General features: G+C 42.0%; 1 protein-coding gene across 3 annotated transcripts in view; it reads right to left on the bottom strand.

The window, feature by feature from the left end:
- The window catches only part of tncb (tenascin Cb), a 194,080-nt gene extending 170,466 nt beyond the window's left edge, over positions 1–23,614 (bottom strand). Inside the window, exons 1-2 of one of the 3 annotated variants that reach the window (XM_033618445.2) lie at positions 23,228–23,614; positions 330–910 (exon numbers count right to left, since the gene is read on the bottom strand). In XM_033618445.2, coding sequence (XP_033474336.1) covers positions 330–816 — 487 coding nt within the window. In that variant the 5' untranslated portion in view covers positions 817–910; positions 23,228–23,614. The remainder of the gene's footprint in view (positions 1–329; positions 911–23,227) is intronic. The other 2 variants (XM_033618447.2, XM_033618449.2) reach the window with 2 other exon arrangements.
- Positions 23,615–24,125: the final 511 nt, after the last annotated feature.

Here is a 24,125-nt window from a genome sequence, read left to right as displayed (position 1 = left end):
GCTTAAGAGGTAATAGGATCTGTGAATGTAACCATGCTTTTAAAAAAAAGAAAGGCGGTTGTGTTAAATCCTACCAATTTGTAGTTTAAGGGCTAAAAAATGCAAGGCCATTGCTGTGGTCTGGGGCAGCTTTCAAAAATTGTTCTGCATTTGTTCCCTTATTCAAAATCCATATTCATGATCTTTTAGCTCTAAAACACAATTTGCTGGAAGCACTTTAGAAACAGATATCTCTTGAGTTGACTTAATTTAGTTAACTAGAAACACACTTCCATTATAACACATTAATTACATTGCAACTGCACATACAGTGGGAGGTATAGACCTACCTGTAACCTGAGCTCCACAGCAGCCTGACCCACTGCTGCATTGTTCTCTCAAACTAGACAGCTCTGACTCCAGCATCTCCAGCCTGTTCAGGATATCCTTGATATCTGGCAGCTGGTTATTGCAGCCACATGCCTGCTTTGGGATATTGATACGATGAGTGAAAATGATCTGATTATCACCATCCACTGTGTGCTCCATGTGCTCTGTGTTCTGCATGTCCATGGGGGCACTCTTGTGTTTGAGATCAGTGTTTCCAGGTGAGTCGAGGTCCACAGAGCAGAGGGAGGTGGAGGGGACATTGATGTTGTAGACGTGGTTGAACACCACTGGCTGGTCAGGGTGGGGCAGGGTAAAGTTCTCCTGGGTTTTCTTAGGTATCAGAGCCTCTCTACGGTGGCGAATAACCTTCTTGACCACACCGGCAGTGGAGAGCTCGAGAAGCAGAGCCACAGTCACACAGCCTAAGAGGAAGCCTTTTGCCCCCATGATGACAACCTGACACTGTTGCTTCTGAGGAAGTTGAAGCTGAGAGCAGAATAGAGTCTATTCAGGAATCAAATAGGTGTTCTTCTCCCAAGTCCTAGAGTAAAGAAAATTAGAATAAACAGAGGAGAAAAAATAAGAAGGTCACTTCTTAGTAGTTCTTCTTTATGTGGAACACATACAACACAGAACAATCCACACTGAATTCTGTTGGATATTCACTCTTCTTGTTTGCCCTTGCCTTTCAGGAAATATAGTGCAGCAGATAACTGAAAAAAATCGTTCACTTTGTGACACAAGCATAAAATTTGGTACAAATACTCTCTAAGGGCCACGCTTTTGGAAAAAGGCGCTGGCCACTGAAAAATTCAAGATGGCGACCATTTTTCAAGATGGCCACCATGAATCAAACTGTTTATGGTCTAAACCCAGATTTTTGTGGTCAAAATTTTTTATAGGGATGTTACTTTGCCTGAAACAGCTTTTATTTATTTATTTTTAATTTTTTTTTTCTTTCTCTCTCTCTTTTTTAAATTTTTTTTTTTACTTTTTTTCACGGTGTATTTTGTTAAAGTTCACATAGTTCTTCTCACATTTGCAACTGCACAGTGCTGTGCAGATGAAACCCAATCTGCACCTTCCACAGCACCTGATTTGCAGCCACACTTGGTGAGTTGTTGACAACTCTCTGCAACTGGTGAATTGGCTGTCCAGAAGACCCGCCATTCTTCATCAACCTTCCTCCATTCCCAGTCAGCAAGACTCTCTGCTTCTGGCTGACGCTGGGTTGACTGGAAATGGCAGGACCATCAGAACAGAGACTGGTTTCTACAATGTAATTGACCAGTTCTGAGAGAACCAGGGGAAAGATGTCTGGTTCTGGTTTACTCTGAGAGGAATCTTTTCAAGGGCTCTCAGGTGGTATCTCTCCCTGTTGTAGAGACCACGAAGACATAAACAACGGTATTTCAGCTCCTGTGCTATGGCGTCACCACCACTAAGTTTATCCAATAGTTTACCATCATTTAGTGTCCGGGCACATTCATGCAGTCTGTTGTTCAGGTTAATTGTCATTACCTGTCTTAGGTCCGATGCAGGGGATATTTTATTGCAAAAAATGCAAGCCTGACCATCATCACTGATTCTACGGTGCTTTGTGTGGTCTTGGTGGATCATCAGCATTTCATTGATCTCATGAAAGAGTGGAACATTGGTGGCAAGCATGGTATAGCCATCATGTTGAGGAACATGATGGATAGGAGGTGATACAAGGCGTTCATTTCTTTTGTCTTTTTGAAGACAACATTTATTCCAATCAGTTTGCCTCTTGGCTAACACTGGATTTGCATTTGCCATTCTTTGAGGACTGATTTCTGATTAAGGCAGAGGGTTTATCCTTTTACCACCTTAATCAAAGTGATACCGCACATTCAGGTACGGAATACAACTAGGTTCGGGTGACCTACACCTAGCCCGATCATTCATCCAGTGCCATTTAAGTCCCGTGTGATCTGTACACCTTCTGGGTAAGTATATATGAATGAGTCATGTACAGCCCCGCTTACCCTTGGCTCGGCTCTCCCGCGCTGGCACACCCTGTCAATTCAGGCGCGGCTATCTAACTACATCTACTAACTATTTTTAATAGCTAATTGAAGGGGGCTGTTAGACAGCATTTGGGACACTAAGTTAATTTATACTATCACTATTAGTCAACAACTAGCTGACACTGAACCCCATGCTGAGTTCCACAGCAGTGATGTCAACACACACACACACACACACACACACACACACACACACCCCAGGAGCCATAGCTGGGCTGAATTATAGTATCCCACTGGAAAGCAATTAACCTTCTTCTGTTACCCCCAAAAAAAGACCACTTCCAATCTTGTCGGTGTCTCTGACCCATTTTAGCCCCTCTGTTCAGAGACACACTCAGCAAAAGACACTGGGGCATTGACCAAGGGCAGCAGTTACTGCAGGGTCTGTGTGTGACCTTGAAGATGTAAAGCTTTTTTTTTTTTTCCATGTTGAGACAGATTGCCACAAACAGCCTGACAACACCTGCATGGCCTGCTCTTTTCGCCACAGTCCAGACCACAGCCCCAGCTGACAGATTTGTACCAGTGTATGATTAGACCATCTGGCATCTGTGAGTTGCTGTAAAACACAGAGGTCTGCACTCACTTCCCTGCTACCTGCAAACCATCACGTCAGCATTTTCTAACTGCTTTCCTGACAGTCACTGCATTTTCTTTTATTTCTCAAACATGATTTTTACTGTAGGTCCTACATCACAACAAGGTCTGTGGATTATGAGTAACTGAGAGACATTATGTTTTTCAATTAATTTGGTGGGCATTGAGCACCACAACTCAAGTGCAATCTAATTCCATTATATTGGAGAGATGGCAGACATCTCCATAGCTGAAATCTCTAACACTCAGCAACTCACACCAAAACAGTCTAGATTAATAAATAGCACTACAGTTAACTAAACTAAACTATGTATTTCACAGCAAAAGACTTCCTGTTTTTGATAGTGTCTGGCCCAGCCTGAGTTTATATAAAACACTTTTTAGCCCACCTTGTCAGAGATGCTGACACCAAGAATTTCCTACCTCTCATAAAACAGTGTGTGCCTTGGCTGCTCTAAAGGTTAACAGCAGCTGAGAGCAGCCAAGATGGAAACGTTAGAATAAGCATACATAGCACATTCCAACCCTGTGGTGGAATATATATGAAGGGGTTTAATTTACTCTGCCACACCTGAGGTAGTCGCACAGATGTGGATGCAGTACACACACACACACACACACACACACACACACACACACACTTCCCAGCCCTCTGGTACGACAGGCAGGGATAAGCACCTCCATGATGGGTAGACTGTAAAAGTGCTAATGTGGCTTGCAGATGGGAATGCTGAGGATCCGGGCCCTCGGGGGTTCCCCCCACCCTCTGTCTTACTCTAAAGCACTGTGTCACATGCACATCCACATGCACACCAATACAGTCACACCGCTGTGCTCAAGCATCACAAACTAGGGATTAAATCAACAAAATAGCCAGAAAATTGCTTTGAGTTGCTGCTAAGGTTTTAGTTCTGGGCGGATGGTTGGCTTTCTCACTTTGAAGGCTGGCTGCTCTCCACATGGACCTTTGAGTGAGGCAACCCTGAGAGACCAAAGCAAGCTTTGTTTTAGAATCTGTGGCTCTGGCAACACTTGGCATTATTCACAAATAGAGGGAGAAAAGAGACTTCCACAGACTCTGAGAAAAAAATCTTATTTGACCTTTCTCCTATTACAGTAGCTGCCACCTTCTACTGTTTAATATAAAGAAGAACAATCACAATAAGAGAATGTGAGTGTAACTCTGAGAACACAGAGCTGATCCCTCTGTTTGGACTTCCTTCATGAGCACCCTGTGCTCCTGGTACTATGTTAATGCAGCCGTTTGCTGGCACTGTAGACATCGACTTGATACAATCTGACAGCTGCTACATTGTTGTATTGGGATTAAAGTGACTGAGAATGACAGCTAACATTAAAGTGTGATCTGACATTCACCCCATAAAAAAACAATGCATTGTGGTTTTCATAACAACCACATTCAATAAACAAGTATGTAAAACAAAAAACAGCAACCTAAATTAAAAAAATGTCATTGGACATTTAGATTTAAGTGTTTCCTCACTTGTCTCTTCTGTGGTTGAGGTTTGGTGAAGTTTAAGCAACTAAACCTTTTAGTTAAAGTTAGGGAACTATCATATTCATATCATATCATATCATATATATTCAACCAGTCCCTATCCCAGTGCTCGATCCCACCTTGCCTGAAGTCCACCACAATCATTCCTCTACCAAAGAAGACCAATGCCAGCAGCCTCAACGACTACCGGTCAGTGGCATTTACACCCATTATTATGAAGTGTTTTGAGAAACTGTTTCGGAGTCACATCACAACAAGCCTGCCACCCACACTGTGGAGGACTTCGTGAACTGGTGTTGACTGAACCAGCTGCAGATTAACACCACCAAAACCAAGGAGATGGTAGTTGACTACAGGAGGACAAGTCCCCACCCGAAGCCAATTTCCATCAAGGGGGCGGAGGTGGAGGTAGTCAACTCCTACAAGTACCTTGGCCTGCAGCTTGACAGCAAGTTGGATTGGTCTGTAAACTCAGACCACCTCTACAGGAAAGGGCATAGCAGGTGTTACTTCCTGAGAAGGCTGGCATCCTTTAACATCTGCAGGAAGCTACTGCTACTGAGGGGGGGGGGGGGGGGGGGCATCAAGAAGAGGGACAGCCTGAGACTAGACAAACTCATCAGGCGGGCCAGCTCTGTGGTGGGCATGGAACAGGAGTCTGTGGTGGCAGTGGCAGAGAGGAGAACCATGGACAAACTGCTGGCTATTTTGGACAATGACAGCCACCCTCTGCACACTGCCATCAGCTCTCAAAGGAGCACGTTCAATGGCAGACTGCGGTCACTGAACTGCTCCACGGACAGACTAAGAAAATCCTTTGTCCCCAGAGCAGTCAGACTGTACAACAGCACCTGCACTAACTAACTTCTTATCCCAATAGACTCATCTTTAGCCACTTTAAGCCACTTCTGCCACTTTACAACACATAATGTATATATTTTTTATGCCTACATTTTCATTATTCTTATATTTTATCTTTCCTTGATTTTATATTTTAAATATTATTTTTATTGGAATGTGTGTTATGGAGCAGCTGCAAAGTGAATTTCCTTTGGGATCAATAGAGTATTTATCTATCTATCTATTTGATCCCCACCAGTTTGCATACATAGCTGATTGGTCTACAGAAGACGCCATTGCCACAGCTCTCAACACCACACTCACTTACTCACGTGGAACAGCAAGGCAGCTACGCCAGGCTGCTCTTCATAGACTTTAGCTCTGCTTTTAACACCATCATACCAAGCAGACTGGTCACCAAACTATTGGACTTGGGGTTTTCACAGCACATCTGTAACTGGATTGATAACTTCCTGACAGACTGCTCCCAGAGGGTGAGAGTAGGACCCCATCTCTCCTCAGCTCTCAGCATCAGCACTGGCTCCCCACAGGGCTGCGTGCTGAGTCCCCTTCTCTATACCCTCTATACCCACGACTGCACCCCAACCCACCCGAACAACACCATCATTAAGTTTGCAGATGATACCACCGTAGCGGGGCTCATCTCAGGAGGAGATGAGACTGCATACAGGGAAATGTGAAAAGGCTGTCAGCATGGTGCTCCATGAACAATCTCATCCTCAGCACCTCCAAGACAAAAGAGCTGATAGTCAACTTCAGGAGGAGGAAATCCGACATTCAGCCTGTTGTCATCAATGGGGACGGAGTGGAGATGGTCTCAGACTTCAGGTTCCTGGGCACTCACATCGAGGAGGACCTGTCATGGACAACAAACACCACGGCACTGCTGAAGAAGATACAACAGAGACTGTATTTCGAGTCTTCCGGCGGAGGTGCACCGCTCCGCACAGCAAACGCAGCCGGTGGGTATTGACGGATGGCAGAGCACGCAGCGGATAACCAGCGCTGCCGTTCCGCAACGGACACGCATCCAGTGGAAATCCATCCTGCCACTGTCTAGGAGCCTGCATGTGTATCCAAGTTTGCATTTCCCTACTTTTGCGCAATTCCTTTTGGTAATGTTAGTGGTTTTATGCACATTGCAGCTATGTTTATGGTGCCGATGCCTGTGCATTGAGGTGTGGCTGCCGCACTTGTTGGGTTTCTCTTTATGAGTTATGCTCCATGATCTGCAGTCTTACATGACCAGTCTGACTTTTGTTTCCTTCCTTTCTTTTTGATTAATTTAATTGGTTTGGCTGTGTAGCCTGGGCCTGCACTTTCTTCAGCCACAGTATGGCGAGGGTGTCCTTTGAAGACATGAGGAATGCTATTTTTTCCCAATCAGAATACAAACAGTTTGAGTTTTCTTTCTTTTTCTTTCTTTGCCTGGGTTGCTGTTTAGTGTTATTGGATTTTCGGTTTAGTGTCAGGGAGTGTGGTAGGACCCAAATACACTACAATCTCACAAATAACAGTTGATAATGTCCTTATTGAAACTCTCTGCAGGTTGAATAATGCACAGGTAAAGATCCACAGATAACAGGTAGGTATGGACTTCAGATGGGTATGCAGTCTTAAGTCCTTGAATTGAGCTAAGTTTGTGGGTGGGCTAAGGTGAGATCACGTTCACAGGATACAGTTTGTTAAAGGACATGTGAGCAGGAAAAGTGAGCCGGTGAGCAAAACTAACTATCAGTTCAGAGTACAATGGGGTATCCAGGGAACGGGGAGCTGGCAGGTAAGTAAGTGTTTTAGGCAAGTAGTAAACACACTTATAACTGTGAGCAGGAGGCGACGGCATGGTTGATGAAAAGGCGGGGCTCATGGTTGATGCGGAGGCAGAGTCAGTAACAGGCAGGCCGGCAGTGGAGCAGATAAACCCAGGGGAAGCAGGCACAAGAGTTGTCGTGGACATGGGGAGGATCGATAAACCAACAAGACAGGAGAAGCCCGAGACACTCACAGCGGAGAGATGTTTCACTCAGCAGGAAGCTCTAATGACAGCAGGTGGACAGGTGATCTCTTGAGGAAGCTGGAGTGGTGAAACGCCACATAGCCACAGGCAGACGAGAACCAAGAAACGCACAGGCAAAACTGGAAGTCAGGGATGGAAGGCATTTACTGGGGCAGAGATGAGGAGAGGTGGTCAGAGGCAAGCCAAGCTGAAACCAGGAAGTCGATCCACAGATGAGTGCTGGAGAGTCAGGCATAATGCAAAGACAATTTGGCAATGAGTGATTGAACCAGGGCTGCTTATATACTGGCTTGGTGATGAGAATCAGCTGGGAGCAACAGGTGTGAATGATACTGCTAATGAGAAGGTAGGGTGAGGTGGTGTGAGAGACAGAGGCAGGGTGAGTGGAAACTCCTACAGCAGCAGGGGAGCAGCAGAGCAGCAGAGCAGACTGTGACATTTAGTTTGTTAGTCTGCATCATTTATGTGAGTTGTGTTTTCTGGTTTCTTATGTATTAGTATTATTAATTGTTTATCATGTATTATGCATTTTCTGTTTCTTTGTTCAGTCAACTTTGTGTTTGCAGGTGTTAGTGAGTGTTTGTGGTGCCCGTTTAAATTGAAGAGACCATATTTTTTTACATGTCACTTAAAAAGAAATAGCATTAAGAAATAAAGTGTTTATATTTTGGAACCATGTCTTGAAATAATTTTTTGAACCTGTTGCAACCTTGTGGAGTTTTGACATGGTTAAGTGTTCTAACAATTTTCCAGGGCTGAAATTCCCCTGAGTGGTGTTGTTGACAGTACTATAAAAGCTTTAGCTGCTTGCCTTGCAACACAACCATCCCAGTCCACCCCGACTTCCTCCATAAGACGTTCTGTGGCTTCATGACCCCACATTAATTGTGGTTCTACCAATACATTTAAACCTGTCTGTGGGTCTACGAATCTCACAACTCAACTAGCAGACCTCAGAATAAAATAAGCTGATCGGCTGATTAGGTCCTGTCAACAGGCAGGTTCAAAATGGAAAACACGAGAACTACTGAAAAAACGAAATATTTTCAACCGTAAAAGAAACAGCTACATTGATGTGTTAAAAAAAAAAAAGCCTCAAACACAGAGAAGCATTTTCCAGCCTTGTGAGGTGGCTTGTCGTTAATGGAGGAAAAGGTTAACATGTCATGTCACATGTTTTGTCTGGTGATGACAGTCTCAGAGGGAGGTCCAGCTCCGGCAACACTTGTAGAATAACTAATTGTTAGACCAACACATTTTTGGCTGTGGCCTTCCTGGGGCCAGTATCAGGACAGTGTAATTAAAATATGCTTTAAACATGAACAGATCCACGTACATTCAACTTGCATGTCAGAGGTATGCAAAAACCATCCAAAAATTACAGAGAACTTGTTCAGGTGTATAAACACATCGACAATCCACTTTCTACATAAGTGTTCTCATGCATCCTTGGTTTTTCCATTAATGTAATGTAAAAAACATTCCCCCTCTAAAGGGGGTGCTGAAGCAGCAATAACTCCCACCTTCCTTACAAGAACAAGTGTTTTCCAGCCTGTCCCTTTCTTTAGTTCCCATGTTGTGCAAGTCTAAAAGCTTAAGCCTTGGCTAAATCAAAAGAAGGCATTTATTTCACAAGAGGGAGGGCCAAGGGGATCAAAGTAAGAGTAAAACCAGGGCAGTCAGCACAAATCCCCATAAGTAAGTGAATACCCTCAGCCTAACATGTCAAGCAAAGATACAGTCAGGTCCATAATTATTTGGACAATGATACAGTTGTTATCATTTTGGCTCTGTACACCACCACAATGGGTTTTAAATGAAACAATGAATACCTGCTTAAAGTGCAGACTCTCAGCTTTCATTTAAGGCTTTTTTCAAAAATGTAGCATGAACCATGTAGGAATTACAACCATTTCTTCACACAGTCCCCCGACTTTAAGGGCTCATAAGTATTTGGACAAACTAACATAATCATCAATTAAACAGTCAGTTTTAATACTTGGTTGCAAATCCTTTACAGTCAATGACTGCCTGAAGTGTTGGACACATAGGCATCATCAGATGCTGGGTTTCTTCCCTGGTGATGCTCTGCCAGCCCTTTACTACAGCCGTCTGCACTTCCTGCTTGTGTTTTGGGTGTTTTGCCCTCACTTTTGGCTTCAGCAAGAGAAACGCATGCTCAGTTGGATTCAGGTCAGATGATATGACTTGGCCATTGCAGAACATTCCACTTCTTTGCCTTAAAATGTCTTTGGTTGCTTTTGCAATATGCTTCAGGTCAATGTCCAACTGCACTGTGAAGCATCGTCCAATGAGTTTTGAAGCATTTAATTGAATCTGAGCAGATAATGGTGCCCCAAACACTTCAGCTTTCATCCTGCTGCTCTTGTAAGCAAGACAAGACTTCACTAGAATAAATACAGAGGGTTTATCACAAGATGCAAACCATTGGTTAGCCTTAAAAATGGAAGGCCATATTAGAGTTTGTCAAAAACCATCTAAAAAGCCTGTACAGTTGTGGAACAGCATACTATGGACAGATAAAACAAAGATCAACTACCAGAATGATGGGAAGACAAGAGAAGGAAGAAGGGAAGGAACTGCTCATGATCCAAAGCACACCACCTCATCAGTGAAGCATGGTGGAGGTACTGTTACGTCATGGCCATGTATGGCTGCCAGTGGAACTGGTTCTCTTGTATTTATTGATGATGTGACTGCTGAGAAGAGCATCAGGATGAATTCTGAAGTGTTTGGGGCTACATTATCTGCTCAGATTCAACCAAATGCTTCAAAACTCATTGGACGATGCTTCACAGTGCAGATGGACATTGACCTGTAGCATACTGCAAAAGCAACCAAAGACATTTTTAAGGCAAAGAAGTGGAATGTTCTGCAATGGTCAAGTCATATCATCTGACCTGAATCCAACTGAGCATGCGTTTCTCTTGCTGAAGCCAAAAGTGAGGGCAAAACACCCAAAACACAAGCAGGAAGTGCAGACGGCTGCAGTAAAGGGCTGGCAGAGCATCACCAGGGAAGAAACCCAGCATCTGATGATGCCTATGTGTCCAACACTTCAGGCAGTCATTGACTGTAAAGGATTTGCAACCAAGTATTAAAACTGACTGTTTAATTGATGATTATGTTAGTTTGTCCAAATACTTATGAGCCCTTAAAGTCGGGGGACTGTGTGAAGAAATGGTTGTCATTCCTACATGGTTCATACTACATTTTTGAAAAAAGCCTTAAATGAAAGCTGAGAGTCTGCACTTTAAGCAGGTATTCATTGTTTCATTTAAAACCCATTGTGGTGGTGTACAGAGCCAAAATGATGACAACTGTATCATTGTCCAAATAATTATGGACCTGACTGTATGTCTTATTACAGTGCTCTATCATTTAGCACTGATCGTATTTGCTTTTGAATAATGCTAGTTCAATGGAAATAAGACATGAACTTTACTTTCAGTTGGCTGAGACATTGATGAGCAGACTTTCTGTCTGGGAAGGATTGCAGACGTCGTGCATTTTTTTCAAACTCAGCCAGGGCCCCATGCTGACACTCGGTTGTTACTGTACTTTACCTTTGTTGAGACGACCATATGGCAGGTCCAAGATAAATCAAAAACAAAACAATTACTGGGCAAGCAGTGGTTATCTATGAAACTGTTCTGAGCAAAACAGGCTCAAAAGGAGGGCAAATGTAATCAACAGCAAAGTGTGGTCAGTTATTTCAAATCAGACCAACATGTGCAGCCAATGCTTTTCTTTAAAAGGAAGAGAGAGATTTTTTAACTATCAGTGGATAATGGCAGCAGTGAGTGTAAACAGACACTGCAGCAGCCGTCTGGTAAGTCGACAACAAACAAACTGAATAATGAAGCAGCGTGCCCCCCTTGGTGTGTAAAAGCTGTAAATATTCAATGACTACAACTACAACTCTAGTCCCAGGACTGTATGCTAAACAGGTCTGATAAGATGCACATGTTTTATTTTCATTTCTGAAGAATTTGTCAAGCTTGCCTAGTTTTATAGGTCACCCATGACAAAAACTCAGCTTGCCTTCTGTGGTACAGTAACCAAATCTGGGTCGTGGTATAAGGACTGAATGAAGGGTTATTGTCTAAGGCTCTTTTCACCTTGAGATACTGTTATGCTGTAACAAGGGAAAATTACTTGGAAATGGGCCTCTGTCACAGACACTCACTACCAGGTCAATAAAATCCCAGAGAACCACAAATCTTCTAGAACTGGAACCTGCTGATAAACATATTTATTACAATCAACTCTCCTGTGAGGTGAAAGAAACCTCCCACATATTTCCAGAGCTACAGCTGGTGAATATTGATTTTGATCCTGTATCTCCACCAAGGTCATAGTCAGATAGATAGTGAGTTGCTGAGGACAGCACTATACTTGTGAGTTATAATCATCAAGCACAGAAATGAATTTCCAAGAATAGGCATAGCTTGAGTCGACTGTTCGATGTATGATTGATGGTGCCATTGTTGCTGCTTCTCAGAAAAGGTTTTTCAAATTTTATCACCTCCTGCTCTGGAAGACACAAACTGTCTTTCTTTCTCTTCCTTTTATAACAGATGCAGCCATCGTTGTGCTGAACTACACAAAACCCCAACGCCACAATAAAGAAGTAAACAGCTCACTTAATGGCTACAGAGATGCAGTGCTAGAAAACAAGCAGCAATCATTTTCAACACATTACTTTGTGGAAAATTACTGACCAGTTAAAGGGATAGTTCGACATTTTGGTAAATTTGCCTATTGCCGTAATCCCTATAGTCATATGAGTAGGTACATTACCTTTAATTATCAGTGCCTGTTGTTGTGAGATCGGTGGGGCAGGGCTGCCTGCTGCTTAGCGCACAAAATGGAGGTGAAGGGTACAGCCCCCCTCTCTCCCTCAAAACTAATCAAATACACTATCAAATGACTCCAAAACGCCCTTCAATCAATCAATCAATCAATCAATTTTATCTATAAAGCCCAATATCACAAATCACAATTTGCCTCACAGGGCTTTACAGCATACGACATCCCTCTGTCCGTAGGACCCTCACAGTGGATAAGGAAAAACCCCTTTAAAGGGGGGAAAAAACGGTAGGAACCTCAGGAAGAGCAACTGAGGAGAAATCCCTCTTCCAGGATGGACAGACGTGCAATAGATGTTGTACAGAACAGATCAGCATAATAAATTAACAGTAATCCGTATGACACAATGAGACAGAAAGAGAGACAGAGACAGAGACAGAGACAGAGAGAGATGCAGGATAGACGGTAATGACAGTAGCTTACAACAACATTAATGAAAGTAATAATATTATAATTATAGTTCTGGCTACTGTGGTACAATATGTTGAAAGTATATATTAATATCTGATAGTATACATATGTGACAATAATCATATGCTGCAGCAGCAGGAGGCATCTGGCAAGACCACGGCAGCAGCACAACCACACACGAAGAAGCCGAGTTAGTGACATCCAGAATGGCCGAGTTAGCAAGATGCAGTAATAGGACACGAGAGAGAGAGAGAGAGAGAGAGAGAGAGAGAGAGAAGGAGAGAAGGTGCCCGGTGTATTATAGGGGGTCCTCCGGCAGACTAGGCCTAAGTCAGCCTAACTAGGGGCTGGTACAGGGCAAGCCTGAGCCAGCCCTAACTATAAGCTTTATCAAAGAGGAAAGTCTTAAGTCTAGTCTTAAATGTGGAGACGGTGTCTGCCTCCCGGACCGTAACAGGAAGATGATTCCACAGGAGAGGAGCCTGATAGCTGAAGGCTCTGGCTCCTGATCTACTTTTGGAGACTTTAGGGACCACGAGTAACCCTGCATTCTCAGAGCGCAGTGTTCTGGTGGGATAATATGGCACTATGAGCTCTCTAAGATATGATGAAGGTTGACCATTTAGAGCTTTATAAGTTAACAGTAGGATTTTAAATTCAATTCTGGATTTTACAGGGAGCCAGTCCAGAGAAGCTAAAACAGGTGAAATATGATCTCGTTTCTTAGTTCCTGTTAGTAGTTAGAGTTACAGTAATCCAGCCTTGAGGTAACAAAAGGGTGGACCAATTTTTCTGCATCTTTTCGGGTCAGGATAGGCCTAATTTTCGCAATATTACGCAGATAAAAAAATACAGTCCCTGAGGTTTGTTTTAAATGAGAATTAAAAGACAAATCTTGATCAAATGTTACTCCGAGGTTTCTTATGGTAGTGCTAGAGGCCAGAGCAATGCCATCTAGAGAAACTATGTCATCAGATAAAGAGTCTCTGAGTTGTTTGGGGCCAAGAACAATAACTTCAGTTTTGTCTGAATTTAACATAAGGAAATTGATGCTCATCCAGGTTTTTATGTCTTTAAGGCAATTATGAAGTTTAGTTAATTGATTACTTTCTTCTGGCTTCATCGATAAATACAACTGTGTATCATCCGCATAACAATGGAAATTTACAGAGTGATTTCTAATGATGTTACCTAAAGGAAGCATATATAGAGTAAATAGGATTGGTCCGAGCACAGAACCTTGCGGAACTCCAAAACAAACTTTGGTACGTAAGGATGATTCATTATGAACATGAACAAACTGAAAACGATCAGATAAATAAGATTTAAACCAGCTTAGTGCAGAACCTTTTAGGCCAATTAAGTGATCCAGTCTCTGTAGCAGAATTTGATGGTCAATAGTGTCAAACGCCGCACTAAGATCTAATAAAACAAGTACGGAGACGAGTCCTTTGTCTGAAGCAATCAGAAGGTCATTTGTAATTTTAACTAGTGCTGTCTCAGTGCTATGATGCACTCTAAATCCTGACTGAAATTCCTCAAATAAATTATTATCATGGAGAAAATCACACAGCTGGTCTGCGACTACTTTTTCAAAGATCTTTGAAAGAAAGGGAAGATTAGATATTGGTCTATAGTTGGCTAACACCTCTGGATCCAGGGTGGGCTTTTTTAGGAGAGGTTTAATTACAGCTCCCTTGGTAGCTACTGTGGTATATAGCCTGTTAATAAGGATATATTGATCATATCTAATATATGAGTGTTAACTAAAGGTAAGACCTCCTTAAGTAGCCTAGTTGGGATGGGGTCTAAGAGACATGTTGATGATTTGTTGTTGTTGTGGACAACTTGTAGCTTACACATTCACCATGCTATGAAATAATAATGTAATATTACGAGACAGAGTTGTTTTGAAGCCAAATGCACAGCCGGAACTACATTCCAGACATACAGTACTCGCTGGGCGAAGTGATTTCAAACAGCGTATGTCTAGTGCAGTTACTCCTGTCATCAAAACAAATTTGTTGAGAAGAAGCCAGAATATACAGAGGAAGAGTTACAGGTTTTGGAAGAAGAGAGAGCAAAAAGAGAGGGGGCTGAGGGGAGACCCAGAGCCGGCATGGATTGGTGGTGTAAATGTGGGGCTTATTGGCCACTTTATTAGGTACACCTGTGCAATCTAATACAATCCAATACAACAGCTCTGCCACACATTCTACATTTACAAAGCTTTTACATTTACAGTTTTTGTTGACATTGTCTGAAAGGTGATTATTCTACTTTATTATTGAAGTCATAGTGGGTGGTGCTGGTGTACTGGAGTGCAATATATTAAAAAGTGTTCCTAATATTTTGTCCCCCTCAATTAGACAAAATTAGGAGGCCACCCCAGTACACCACCACCATTCACTATGACCTCAATAATAAACAAAGTAGAATCATCACTTTCTAGACAATGTCAACAATAACCGGAAATTTATAACTTCAGGGGAAAAATCATGGTATAGCCATTCTACTGGATTGCATTAGATTACACAGGTGTACCTAACAAAGTGGCCAGTGACTGTGTGTTACATACATATGTTGATGGCGGGATGGGATGAGAGTACGCCTCAAAATAATCACCGGAACACAGGGAGAACCTGCTAACTCCACACTCATAAATCACCACAACTCCTGAGGGAACAACAACATAAAATGTTCCCTAGCAGTCTGTTTATTCCCAACAATGAGAAGTAATGCCAGTCACTTCACTATATGCTCTGGGCAAGCACTTATCCATAACATAACCACAACAACATTTGCATTTTAGCCTTATTTAGCATACTTGGGTTGTAGGCTAATGTTACTCAACATGGAGGTAACGTTACAGCAGAGAGATTGCTGAGCAAAATACACAACGATCACTTACCACGTCTGCTCGTTTTGTGATGCTGACAGATGGTATGGCAGTATCTTTCAAGAAAAGCATTTGAACCATTCCTGAGCTTCTGTCACTGTAGTCCTCTGGTAAAAAATGGATGGAGCAAACAAACATTTTCCGGACCATTTCCACAGGCATGTTGGGGTCGATGTCCAGCACAAATAGCCATTGTTTCATCCTGTCCGTGTTTTTGGTTGGTACTATGTGAAACTTCACTCTGTTCCATGTCTTCGGCTTGTTGTAAACCATGATTTACAACAACACTTTCTCAAACTTTCTGGTGCGTCCAGCTGACGATACCGCAAATGCAAGGCTGCAAGCAATAACTACGGCACTGTCTCAGGTGCACACTGTGTCTGTGGTTTACTCAAGAAAGTAGTGCCGAGTATTTGCTTCATGTGTCGTAATGTTACTTAATTATACATTATTATTTCATAGTGTGGGGAATGCGCAAGCCATGTGTTGTCCACTAGGGCGTTTTGGAGTCATTTGATGGTGTATTTGATTAGTTTTGAGGGAGAGAGGGGGCTGTACTGTTCACCTCCATTTCAGTGGGCAGCTCTGTCCCACCAATCTCAGAACAGCCGGCACTGACAATTAAAGGTAATGTACCTACTCATATGACTATAGGGATTACGGCAGTAGGCGAATTTGCCAAAATGTCAAACTATCCCTTTAAGATAAGGCTGAGTGCAGGATTTGATTCGAATGTGGCATGTCTCCACATTCTGTCTTATCAGACAGATGCATTTTTCAATAGCCGCTTAGGTGTAGCAGGTCAGTGCACATTTCACAGAATGACTGACTGGCCATTACAAATATGATATGAGCTCAAAGAGCTGTCATTCATAATGTCATGGAACCAGCTTCATCCATTATTTGGATGATATGTTTAAGATGTAAAGCTTTATTTTTGCAAAATCTCCCTCTCATCAAGTCTTTTTGTTTTTAATTGTGATTTTAAAGCTACACTATTCAATATGTTTTATAAATAATAAATCATATGCTCATAGTGACAAACCAACAGCGTGTTATTCACCTTATTTTCAAACACGGAAGTAAATAGTGATCAACTTCCGTGTTTTTGTGCGTGGCTTCCCGTCCCTTACCAGAGCTAACGGTGCAAGCTAATTTTTTTCAATTTTCAATTGTTTATGTTAGTCAATCAGTTAGTTAGTTAGTTAGTTAGTCTGTGTACTTTATATAGATAACTGTGCCCATGTGTCCGTTATCCAGTAATTGCCAGTAAAAATAATTCCCTCTAAATGCGAATAAATCGCACGTCAATCAAAAACTATGAACCAAAAAAGCACAATCTATCCTGAGTGAGACAAACTGCTTGATCCCCGTCTCCAGTGTACCAGCAGAGAACCTGCAGAACCGAATCAGCGAAAAAACACACCGGGCTACACAGCCTCTCTACCTGAGCAGCTGAAGCTGCAGCTCGCACCCTCGACACACAGACACACAGATGGTGCTTCTGCATGCCAGCCAAACGTGTGCGCAACTGTGAGAAATAAATATGTGAGGTGTATGCTGCTTTTCTATCTTTTTTTTTTCTTTTCTTTATTTCTTTCTGTCAGCGACATACACTCCTAACACAGGACGGGTTGTTTTTATTGACTGAGTAGCTATTAAGCCATAGTGATGCGTGGATCAGCTCTGATCACACCCGAATCAGCATGTACGCATCAATCATCCAGCCGTTGCAACATAATTGAGCTAGCAAAGCAGTTTTGTGTTGCTATGTGTGGTATTTATTTAGTTTTGGGAGATCACGATGTCTAGAAAGCATCAGTGGCTGCAGCTGACAGGGACAGCTAACAGCAGCAGCAAAGCTAACATCAGGACGTCATCTGTTAAAAGCCTCTCGTTGTCGGATACGACATGAAACTACTCCAATTCGCTCAATCATGTTGTAACTAAGACATCCGCTGGAAAAAAAAAAAAAATTCACAGACCGTTTATTGAGTTATTACAGACATGGCTATTGGCTAACAGCTAACGGTTAGCCAAGCTAATCTACGATAACCATGTTATTGATTACAAAATGTGCACACAGAAATAGTAATGTTTGTTCAGTCATTGTGTTTATAGACTTTACAAACATCAGATTAGTCTAAATGGTGATATAGTGACATGAAAAATGTAATATATACATATATATATATATATATATATATATATATATATAGCTAAACTAAACAAGGCGATTCCCATTCCAATATGAAAGGTGTCACCTGTAGTGATGAAGCCACAGGGAATTATAACATAACTCTGCAGTTCCTCTCAGCTCTACTAAGCATTTTTGCCTCTTTATGTTTAGGTGAAGCACCAGTGTTCTCACCATACCATCAACAGGAGAGAAAGCTCTGATGAAAAATTATCTACAGCAATAAACTGAATATCTTTGTGTTTTGAAATCTTGGTCAAGTATTGGAATTCTAATATGTACGATTATATGTATTTGTATATGTATTTTGTGATTGTATTTTTAATTAAAGATAACGGGTAAATTAACCTGTCGTAAAATAAGTTTTAGAACTGTAAAAAAAACAAAATATGTAAAACAAAAAACATTACCTTCTCATTGTGACAAATTGTTTTGGTCACATAAGGTGATTTTGTTAAGTCTTAGGAATGTAATGAAGCTTAATAGATTATTTAGGATGTCCTTATAGATATAGAGGATTATTATCACTTGGGTGCAGATGACACTATAGGATAGCCAGGTGGTAGTATTGGTGAGTGTAATAACTATAATTATATTCAACACAAAAAATGTCTTTGCCTTTGACAAACAAATCTTTCTATCCCCTCTCACACCATCTGATGTAAAACCAATAACCCATTTCAATATTTTTACCACAAAACTCTATCATTATTTCCCAGATGGTAAAAAATAAATAATAATTTGACTTGCTAAACAGATATGAAATGGGGGATACGTTCTTTTTGATGGATGAAAAGAAGGCTGGTTTCATCAAGCAAGGCTGTGCTCATTGGCTCTCTGCTGTGACCCCATTGGATCTGATGACACAGATAGCAGTGTGGGGGTTGGTGTGTTCTTAGCTGATAAGGCGGACAGGGAGGCTAGATCTGAGATACCGGCAAAAACAGTTATCTGGATACTCGGAGAGAATACTCTGCCAAGGCTGAGCCCTGTCGCACTCATAGAACATCCAGAGGGATTCGGAGCCAGAGCTAAGATGTCTGACTGATTAAAATGAAGTCTATTTCTTCAACTAAAACCAACTTTGACACTGTGATATGGAGAGTACAATGTTGAGCAAACAAGACTACTCACTGGGTCAATCACACAGCAGACAGTCAAATCTCAATTTAGTTGTACTGTGCTGAGCTTCTTTATGGCTCTTCCTTTGTTGTGCCTCTGTCCTATGCTTGCTGAGTCCAGATGGAGAGGTTGGAAGCTAGTCATTGTTCATGAGCTTTTCAACATGCTGGGTGCTGGTGACCCATTGTTTATTAGCCTAACCCCTGTGTGGTGTGGAGACTTGGCAGTCTCATGTGTGGCCTTTACAGCACATCCTGCTGTTTTCTCCAGACACTTGTAATTGCGTAGCCCTCTGTTCTACCTACTTCCTCTCTCAGCTTTCACACTGCACTGCAATTACTATAAAAATCTGGCACGTACCTGGCTGCTTCCTCTGTTGTCACGCTACACAGAGGCATTGATGTCGACCTCTGGGACTTGTCTAGGCTTACCATGTAACTCACACCTTCTCTCTCAAGTAATCAGCTGCAAGGTGAGAACACAATATCTTTGCAATCTCATGAGAGTGTTTGGCTGTCTTATTTTGCATTTCTAAACTTCTGAACATGAAACTGGTATCAGCATATTTATTTAAGTGGCACCAACAGCAGACCTGACATAGAGGAGTGTGAAAATACAAACTAAAAACTGAAAGATACAACAAACTCACATGCTTAGTGACCCAGAACTGTCTGCATTATTGCTTTTTTGACCAAATGAAACTGTTTTTGGAGACTACAAAATCTCCTTTTCTATGTGGAATATCTTGGATATTTGAGTTGTTCAGTGACTAGATTTTTAAACACTGCAGAGATTTTTTAGATAAAGTCCTTTGATAAAGAATGCTGAGTAAACATGTAAGAGGACTTTGACAGGCTTTCAAAGGCTGCATATTTCAGCACTTTACACTAGAGGTTTATTGGTTACTTCCATTCAAACAGGATGGAATTTTTTTTCCCTCTCTCTCTCCACTAGAAATGGAAGCGAGCGTGTTGGCTGTGATACCCGGACATCTGTTTGTCCTTGTCTGTGATGAAAGCCTGAAGCGTGTTGTGTGTCCAAATTGGGAGTGCCTTCCATTCAAACACTTGTATGAGCCTAATGACCCTAGTCCCCGGGGTCCGTTCTTCATTTTTTTTTTTTTTACCATTTTCACCAACTTAAACTGTCTGCCACTCTCAAAGGGGCCCCAGTCTTGTTCCAAGAACATTATGGCTCATGCATTCCAATGTGTGGGGTCACTGGTGGAGGCAAAGTGTCAGAGCGAAGTATCTACCACATGTGTTCTTCTATTGGATGCCTCCAATGGAGGGCCGGTCAATACAAAGGCATCCCGGATCCCACAGCTCCAAGTCTTCCACTCCTTTCCCATCGCACATTAGCATCAGAGGAACATTAAAAACCATCTGGGATGCTTTAAAACACTGGATTTCTTTGAGGGGGGTCTTTGTTCCTTTGCGATGACTAATCTGACTGGGCCTGAGTGAGACACAGGAAAAGACTGTGGTGACTTTTGTGGGGACAACTGGTGCCTTCAAGTTCAGTCAAGAATGTTAGAATTTACGGAGATATGATTTTTCTTCCTTCGTCAGATTCTCCTAAAGTGAGCTTTATTAGAAATTAAGTGTACATCTTTAAAAAAAGTGACATATTTTGATACAACTATAGCTGAGGATAACAGGAATGGCAGTTTTCCAGGTATTTGATTACAACCAAAATATAAGACAAATCAAAACTTGGAGCTGCTGGTGTTGCTCTTGGAAAAGTCCACAGGAGGTCATTTAAACCAGCAGCGCAGCCCACTCAAATTCATCTGAAGATGTATTCATAAATAATGTGAAATTTCTCTGAACATCACAATATGTAGAGACAGCAGGACATTTTATTAGAAACCAATGACTACGCTGAAGAAGGGAGACAAAGGGAAAGGCAGGAGAAGAGGCGACAATGAGAATCTGCATCAGCCTTAATTAAAAAAGAAGTTAATTTAGTCCAATCAAAACATCTCTGCATCTCTCCTGAGTCTTTCCCAGCATGAGTCATCTTGAATACTCACAATTACAGTGTGCTTTCAGTCACCAGTGGAGGAGCTAAGTGGGGTTAAAGGCAGTCACCCCTTCCAAGAGCTTTGTGGGGCAATGAGCACTGGGAGCTAACAGCTGTCTAAACAAAGGCCCGTTTCCCACTCATCGTTATGCCGAGTGTCACTGTCAGTGGCCACTCATATGTGTAGCCAAAGCATCATAAACCATTTACACCAAGCCTGCACTGACACTGACAATCGTATATGGAAATATAGTTGTGCAATACGTCAAAGTTAGACAAAGATCTTCCAAGTGATATTTCAGATAGTTTAAGTGAATCAGTGAACGCGACATCATAGCATCTGAAACTCAGCCAGGCTCCTTCATTGAGTTTGTATTTCCTTATCATACACAAATACCATGCAACACATGCTGCCCTGGTATCCTGTGGGTCTGCTCCATCACAGCCCACCTCATATCCCATACAGACCCACTCCTCTCTCTTCTCTGACTCACACATTTACCTCCCTCCCTCCCTCCCTCCCTCTAACTCTCTTTAGGATATACACAGGGGTTCCCATATCAGGCACCATGAGATACAATTTGCACACAGCCTCAGGGGTATACAGTGTAAATCTGTGAAACCTGCAATAAATCCTGCCTTAATCTGCCCTAAAGAATTGCTACCTTAAAGACCCAAAGAATTGCATTAGCTTTCAGTGGAGAATCCCCCATACAGTTTTGATGCTAAAAGCTCTAAAGTGAGACTATGTAACATACATTCATGGGCTGCTACAGCTTTACTTAGTCTGATATGGCCAGTAGCTTATGATTGCTAATGTTAGAAAACTTTCTACATGTATGTATGTATGTATGTATGTATGTATAAAGCACATGCTGTGTAACTGATAATCTGACTCAGTAGCATTACTCATGATGCTTCTTTATTTTTTTTTGCTACTGTTAAATTATATTTTAGCATTTACCATTAACCTGCAATTGACACTTGTGGCCACAGAGGTCACTGTTTAACAAAAGTTACATAAGCTCACTTTTAGTCTTACAATTTGTTTCTAAAACTGATGGACAGTACACATTGCAAGCATTTGGCAGCAACCCAAAAAAGATGCTGCTGTCACACACCCATATCAGTGAATACAAGCTTATTTACTTATCTATTATACATCCTCTACTTCATACAGTATGTTTGTCTGGGATCCAACTGGCACACAAATGGAGCTGACCTGATAGGAGACTGGAAAGCACATGGAGAGGAACAGCCACTGTGTGTGTGTGTGTGTGTGTGTGTGTGTGTGTGTGTGTGTGTGTGTGTGTGCGTGTGTGTGTGTCTGGAAGAGGAACCAACCAGCAGCATCTAATACAGAGCAGCTGTCTGTCTCCTGGGTTACACAAGCCTACTGTCTGCTGGCAACCATGAAGTGTACAGCTGGAGCTACTCCGGTGAACACACACACACACACACACACACACACACACACGCAGACACACAAGCTCACCATACCCATCTCTCCAGCATCAGCCCTAATGCAAGCAGAATAATTCAGTAGATCATCACAGACTTCCATCTCTGAGGACGTTACTCTTTTTACCTGCTCTGGTAATAAAGAGGAAATAGCCAGCAGGAGGAAAAACTTTTACAGTAAAACAAATTTGGCACCCAAGTGCATTCAGTAAAGAGCAAAATGAAGCCAGTTTCTTAAGTCGTTACTTGTAAAACCTGAGAATCAATTACAGAAGCTGCTTAAATGAAAGGAATGAATGTTTTTATTGTTGCCCACATTCTCTACTGGAAGTGACAATATAAAATATTCACATTGTGTGTTAGCCATGAAACAGTTAACAACAATTTTGATAATCACTTAATTTGAGTCATTTATCAAGCAAAAATGTCGAATGTTAATTGGTTTTAGTTTTTCAAATTGGAGGATTTTTCTTGTGTTTGTATCACTGTAAACTTTACATTTTGGGCTTTTGAACAAAATTAATAATTTGAAGATGACACTCTTATAATGACCTTTTTTTTTTACTATGCTTTGACATTTTGTAGATTAAACAATTGCTAAAAATTGCTATTGTCCTCAGTTTTAGTCCTACAGTGGACTTCATAGAAAATGACTAAAACATTATAATATTTTATAATCAACTTCTAATATATTATATTATATTATATTATAATAGCAATTCAATTAACTGAATTAGCAATTAGCCCATTCATTCTGCTCCCATTCAAATACACATGCTCCATGCAGGTAAAGAAGGTGACTTACCTCCTACACAATGCTCACAGCTTCTCCACTGATTAGGAAATGTAAGGAGAAGCAGTGTTGAACAGCGCCGTATCAGCCAGCCTTGACAAATGTTTTCACCAGTGTGTTTCTCTCAGAGCGCTGACAGCTCTGTCATCTTCCCTCTTCTCTCTGTTCTACTGGAGTATTTACTCACGTCTACCTAGAGAGCCAGCTGATGTTGTGCAGCCAGCGAGGAGACAGAGAGGGAGAGAGAAAGAGAGGGAGAGCGGCTGAGATGGTGAGGGAGAAAGAGTGAGTTCCCTTTCTCTTAAACAGAAGACCCTCTGCGGTTAGACTCCACTCCCACCTACTGCTCTCTTAAATGCCCCCCAGCTATTCACCCTCTCTACAGCATTGTGACTGAAAGCAAGGGAGCTGAAACAGGCGCCTCAAGGCTGGAAAGAGAGAGAGGGAAAGAGACTAAGAGAAAGGGTGCAGCAGGAATAGGTGGGGTGATGGTGTGTGTGGGGGGGGGGGGGGGGGGGCGGGGGGGGGGGGGGAGTTTGGACCATTAGCAGCAAATTGCAGCAGCCAGACCAATGGAAAGCAAGACATGAGTGAATGCAGGGTCTGCATTAACATAGCATTAAAGAACTTAAAAGCAGGGAGAGGACAGGGACTGCCTTGGCTCTATTTGTGAGACTGAGGGACACACAGACAAACACTGAATGTACATTAAAATGATGTATTGGACCAAAATGGTGAGTTGCTCCACGCTGTTATTTTAGCTGTTCTATATAAAAACCTGGTCACACCAGAAAATGGCACTGTGAAATCAGTGGAATTAATTTGTCTTCACCAAATATTCTATTCAAGGTTCTAGAATCATGATGATATAGGTACTTGTGGGGCTATTTCATGAACTACTGTGGCTGGT

The sequence above is a fragment of the Epinephelus lanceolatus genome, chromosome 9 (assembly GCF_041903045.1).
Source record: "Epinephelus lanceolatus isolate andai-2023 chromosome 9, ASM4190304v1, whole genome shotgun sequence".
Taxonomy (NCBI): domain Eukaryota; kingdom Metazoa; phylum Chordata; class Actinopteri; order Perciformes; family Serranidae; genus Epinephelus; species Epinephelus lanceolatus.
The sequence above is the reverse complement of the archived record's forward strand: the minus strand, read 5'-3'. Positions and strand labels throughout refer to the sequence as shown.